The sequence below is a fragment of the Phodopus roborovskii genome, unplaced genomic scaffold (assembly GCF_943737965.1).
Source record: "Phodopus roborovskii unplaced genomic scaffold, PHOROB, whole genome shotgun sequence".
Classification (NCBI taxonomy): domain Eukaryota; kingdom Metazoa; phylum Chordata; class Mammalia; order Rodentia; family Cricetidae; genus Phodopus; species Phodopus roborovskii.
The window spans coordinates 17,392,276-17,398,277 of record NW_026126409.1 but is presented as its reverse complement, the minus strand read 5'-3'; the positions used below and the strand labels follow the sequence as shown (position 1 = coordinate 17,398,277).

The following is a 6,002-nucleotide window of genomic DNA, read 5'->3' as shown; positions in this document are numbered from 1 at the left end:
ACTGGCTCACTAGTGAGCCCTGGAGATCTTGCCCCTCTGATTTGCCTAGTGGTCAGGTCACAAGAACTGGTCACTACATCCGGCTTTTACATGGGTTCAGTGATTCCTATAACTCACAGAGCTACACTCTGCCAAGTGACCTAAGGAGATTCAGAATCTCTCCCTTTAACCAGATCATTAAGAACTCATCCATGACCACCAGTAGGGCTTGTGAACAGCTCTGAGGTGCCTGCTCTTCATAATCTGGGGGCAGTAAGAAGAAATCCCACCCTCTAAAAAGCCCACTGATGCCACAAAGAAGATAAAGTCTCAGAGGCCAAATTCAATACTCAGTGCTTGAGTTGGGCACGGCTAGAGTAGGAGACCTGGGAAGTGAAGACACACCCAAGACGTTCTTAACCTCGAGGATCTACAGCAATCTTGTAATGCTATTAAAATGGACACAGGAGGGCAGTTTATGAGGATGGCTACAGGTGAAACCCCACAGGCTCACCTCAATCACCTGGCTGACTTTCATCTCCCCCTTTGTTTGGACACCCAACACCTGGAACTTGGGCTCTTATATCTAATGTCCTGTAACATCTTTTTTTAATGTCTCAACTGTGTCCACACCTTGAACGTTGTTCGCCAAGAGGACAACCTCACAACCCCCAACGCTCTGCTACTCTTATGTTCTCACAGATTAATACTATTCATTTGCCACACAAAATGAGTCCCAATGTCTTTTAAATAATTGCCCCCTGCCCAAATAATACTTTAAAACTCCAGAAACTGTAATTTCCTCGGTGTCCATTATTCATCAAGTCAAAAGTTAAAGTCTGCCCCCTAAATATTACATCTATGAAGACGAAGCTCCCCATACTGTCACTTCCTGTGAATCTTTTATTTTCCTTTTATTTTTCCAAAACAGAGCCTCATGTGGCCCAGGTTACCTTCAAATTATGCAGTTGAGGATGATCTTAAACTTCCTGACCCACGGTCCCACCCCCCCCAAGTACTGGGATTACTGTAATGTTCCACCATGTTTGGCTATTTACTAAGCCCAGCTCCAAATATTTCTGTTTAAGTTGTGTACTATACTGTCTTCCATGTTTCTACCCTCTGTCTTTCAATCCTTTCACATCACTAAAAATTCTTCAATGTTACTTCATAGTGCAAACAACAAATGCACTTAGATAACATCTGAAGTTCTCCCAGTGTCAACTGTTCCTTTGCAAGTTTTGTCTTTCATGTTTTAGTTCCCAAATTGTCTCAAAATACAATGGGAGCCATAGGTCTGGCATGAAAGCCATGGATATTTTTCCTTCACATTAGAAAATATTTAGATCATTTCAACTTTGCCTGGAGAGCCCTTCACATTTAAGATTCTGCTCAGGCATAACTTACCAGGTAGATAACTTTGATCTACCCATGGATACAATTTCTATGCCTCTAAACTTCTTATTGAAGTTGACCTTGGGTTAAAAATCAAGTTCACTAGAACTTTTTGATATATAGAGGTACTGAATGGTTGTTTTAAACTTAGTAAGTAAATGAAGAGAATGACACAATGAGGTCTTGGTGTCTGATTTACTTCAGGAAGGACAGGAAGTGTACATTCCTCAGGTCATGGTTCTCACACAGCAGAAGCTCCTGCCAGGGCACAATCCGGGCATTTGAGTACAATTTGTTTTCCTCCTCAGGCACACACTTACAAGAGAGTCACAGTAATAGTGTTCATAACCTGTAGGGGGAAAATTAGCTGTCTTAGGCAGAAATTCTCAAGCACCTGGGCAGAAACGGACAACATCCAGGAGGATCAAGAACCCGTGGACTCACTATTGATGAAGGTGCCTTCCTTCTGTACCGAATCTTTCCACTCAGTCTCTCCTTCCTGTTTACAGCTTCCAGGAGCTGGTTATAAATGAAAGTATTTGTGTTGTAATTTGAAGAATAAGAATCTTCAAATATTCCTATATATCCAGCAAATCATGGAACTTATATACTTACCACTGGAGCTCTTTCACTGAACTGCTCAAAAATGCTGTTTTGGGGGTCTCGAGCAGCTGCCAGAGCCGCCGGACGGACCGCCGCCCCCGCCGCGCCATGGCTGAGAGCGACTGGGACACCGTGACGGTGCTGCGCAAGAAGGGCCCCACGGCCGCACAGGCCAAGTCTAAGCAGGCCATCTTAGCAGCTCAGAGACGAGGAGAAGATGTGGAGACGTCCAAGAAATGGGCTGCTGGCCAGAACAAGCAGCATTCCATCACCAAGAACACAGCCAAGCTGGACCGGGAGACAGAGGAGCTGCATCACGACAGGGTGACCCTGGAGGTGGGCAAAGTGATTCAGCGGGGCCGGCAGAGCAAGGGCCTGACGCAGAAGGACCTGGCCACGAAAATCAATGAAAAGCCGCAAGTCATCGCAGACTATGAAAGTGGACGGGCCATTCCGAATAACCAGGTTTTGGGCAAAATTGAGAGAGCCATCGGCCTCAAGCTCCGGGGGAAGGACATCGGGAAGCCTATCGAGAAGGGGCCGAAGGCGAAATGAACACAAAGCCTCGAAGCCAGTGGTTCCGGCTGAGCTCTTCTGGCTGGTCCCCCAGGACCACCAGCACTGCCGTGGGTCTCCTCACATGGTCAAACGGAACATGGGGGTCAGGCCTGTGTGCCCCCTCAACCCATACCTGCTGTCAAACAAAGCAAAACCTTGCAAAGTGAAAAAAAAAAAAAAAAAATGCTGTTTTGAATCAATGTATTAAGACTGCATGCTTTCTACTCAGAACAGGATACCATTGAGAATATAATACAATACTGTGTTTCCCAAAAGGGATTGTAATGACACAGATATTAAAAATATTTGAAGATATATGATAAGCTCCAAACTTTTTAAGGTGTCAACAACACTCCAAAATCTACACACAATTACCAGGCTTATAAAATCATGCTTGGCAATATACATCCTAAGAAAGTGAGATTGTAGATGTAAACTAATTTTTGAGAAAGTGACTCAGAATGACAGAGGTGGGGGTTCCCTAACTAGAAAAGCAGCAAGCACCTTACTTAAAGCTGGATCTGGATTCTTGCCTGACTCTCACCTGGAGGAAAAGGAAAGCTCACATTGAGTACAGCAGCTACAGTGCTCCCTGGTGCTTTGCTTGTCTATTATGAACCATCAGCAGAGGCTTCAGAACCCAAACAGCACATGTCCCAGAGGGGACTCTCACCAGCCTCAAAGGAGCTTACTGGGCTATGCCCATCAGGTGTGAAAACCAATACCAGGGCTGAATGCAAGATCTACCCATCCCATGTCATCTAACCTGGCCTCAGCTCTATTTTCATAGACCAGTTTGGTACCATTCTCCAACACTGAAAAGGAAGTGACTAGAACTAGCATGTAGCAGAGACACTTCACACACGTGCCTGTTATGGGATCCGTGTCATCATCACTCCAGTGTAACTCAGGAACTTTATAATAGTACATCGCTCTTCCTGGGCACAACTCTCATCGTGGAAACTGCTGAGAGCTCTCCCTGTTCCTCCAAAGGAGAGCACTGCATAGAGCTCTCTGGAATGCGAACTGGCTCAACAAATAAACTGAGTTAGGATCACTGTTCTTAGTACACAAAAAATGTTATTAATTATTCCCAGTGGGTCATTGTTAGAAAACTACTGCTGTATAAAGGGACAGAAGGACCATGAATGGAGGGTAGTGCTACTGTCTCATCTCAACTTCTGAGCTCATTGTCTATTGATCTGAATCAGTACCATGAAAGTCACAATAAACCATTAACATGGAATAAATATTTAATTTTATGTGTTTATATAAAGGGCTAATAATGGGAAGAAAGGGTAATGAAGCAGGAGGACTAAGGGGTTTGGATGACACCTAACTTGTTGCAAGAGGCAATATCTAAATCCTTAATGGCCGCTCAAGTCAAGGAGTCAAGTTCTCTGAAGCCCATTAAGCTTCACTGTTGAACACAGCCCCACACCATGATGTAAGGGACAGTCAGGGTTGAAAGCTAACCCTGTCTCCCCTTCATCCCAAACCTGGTTCTCTTTTCTCAAGACAGGTAACATTATTGCCTAAGTTTCCTCCAAAATGCCAAGGCTCCAATTGTGTGAATATCCTTTTCTTAAAACCTCTAGGATTTCTCTTCCTGGCTGCAGCCAGACCTTAACAGGATGTCTCCAGATAATGGCTGCTCACGTTCAAGGCTACATCAGTAGAGAGACAACATTGGAAACTCTCAATGTCATGCCTTGATAGCTTTCGAACAGGGTTCAAAAGGAAATGCCACAATAAGCAAATGATCTAAGTCAAGTCTTGTGCTATAGAAAAGAATCTATCATGCATGTTCCTTCCATACATGTGCTCTCTGTTGTTCTCTCATTACTGTTCTCTATTCTAATCCTTATGTCCTGAGTGTCTATAATTTCTTGGATCCAATTCTCTGTCTCAATTATAATTCCAGTTCTAATTCTCTGTTTCATCTCTTCTTCTCCTCCTCCTTCTGCTCTTCTTCCTCTTCCTGTTCTTTATCTTGTTGTATACTTATTTTCCCTACATTCCTACCCTTTTACATTTCCGATAACTTCTACCAGCTTCTCCCTCCAGCTACTACCTCTCCAGTCTTTTCTCTCCAAATCTCTCTTCTCCTATCATTCTGCTGTGCGGTAAAAGATTCCAGCTAATATATACTTACAATCATTAATTCTCTGACTCTGGCCATGGGCAAGGCTAGAGTTTTTTGGGGTCAAAGAAACAGATAAAAGTTTCACACAAAGCAGTAACTGTCAGCCTTCTCTGTGGCTCCAGGTGGAAATGGTTTAAGCTTCCAAAAACTTCTTAAAGGGAAAGGAGCTCAATTAAGGGAGAGAAAGGCTAAGTCATTAGGGAAATCAAAGAAGGAAATACATGTGCTATGTTATTTTCTCAAGTGTGTAAATAAGCTAATGGTTATAATCAGTGACAAACACAAGCAAGACAAGAACCATCTTTAAATAGTTACTTTAAGGATAATGCAAGCTTGGAACAGCACCACTCAGTCTGCTGGCAGAGCAAATCCAGCACACTCTTGTTCCCTACCTCTTCCAGAGGAATGGCTCAACAACTTCAGACATGCTGCAATTCTTGTCCTTGAACATCTGTGAACGTCTTAATAGATGTCTCTTTGCTTGGTCTCTAACTGTCTGACAAAGAAAGTAACTGCAGGAGTCTTATAACCTGGCTGGTTGAGAAAGTAAGGGTATTGACAGTGATTACTGTCTTGTCAGAATCATGTATTGCTGGAGGGAGTCATCCAATATGCCAATGCATAGGCAAAAATGTGCCCAGAAAGTGATTAACACAAGGTAGTGCTATGGGGAAAATACCCAAGCCACACTCCATTTCCTATTCTGTCTCCCTGCTTTCTGTGTGATGAAATGTGATCAGCTGTGGAAACCCACAACTAAACAGTGAGCCAAAATGGAATCCAGATGCAGAGAGGGAGAACAAGATCAGGCTACAGAAACCCACAGAGGCAGCTGACCTGAACAAGGGGGAGCTCATGGACCCCCAGACTGATAGCTGGGAATCCAGCATGGGACTGACTCAGACCCCCTGAACATGGGTCTCAGTTAGAAGGCCTGGGCAGTCTAAGGGACTTCAGACAGTGGAACCAGGATGCATCCCTGGTGCAGGAAAGGACTTTGGGAGCACATTCCCCATGGAGGGATACTCCCTTAGCCTAGAGGCAGGAGGGAGGACCTAGACCTTACTCCAAATGACTTGAGAGATTTTAATGATCCCTCCTGGAAGGCATCACCCTCCCTGTGGAGTGAGGAGGAATGGGATGGGAGGAGGTGGGGGGGGGAATGGGAGGGAAGGAGGGAAAGGGAACTGGGATAGATATGTAAAATAAGAAAAAAATAATTATATATATATATATATACATATATATATACTTGTACTTGTTAATCTTGCTTATTTTTTTTTAAGAACCAGCTCATTCTTTCATTGAATATTTTTTGATT

General features: G+C 43.8%; 1 protein-coding gene across 1 annotated transcript; it reads left to right on the top strand.

Annotated features, from left to right (window-relative positions):
• The first annotated feature begins 2,037 nt into the window (after positions 1-2,037).
• Positions 2,038-2,698, top strand: LOC127220310 (endothelial differentiation-related factor 1). The gene has a single exon (XM_051182085.1). It carries the CDS (start codon positions 2,086-2,088, stop codon positions 2,530-2,532), a length of 447 nt encoding a protein of 148 aa, XP_051038042.1. The 5' UTR covers positions 2,038-2,085; the 3' UTR covers positions 2,533-2,698.
• The last annotated feature ends 3,304 nt before the right edge of the window (positions 2,699-6,002 follow it).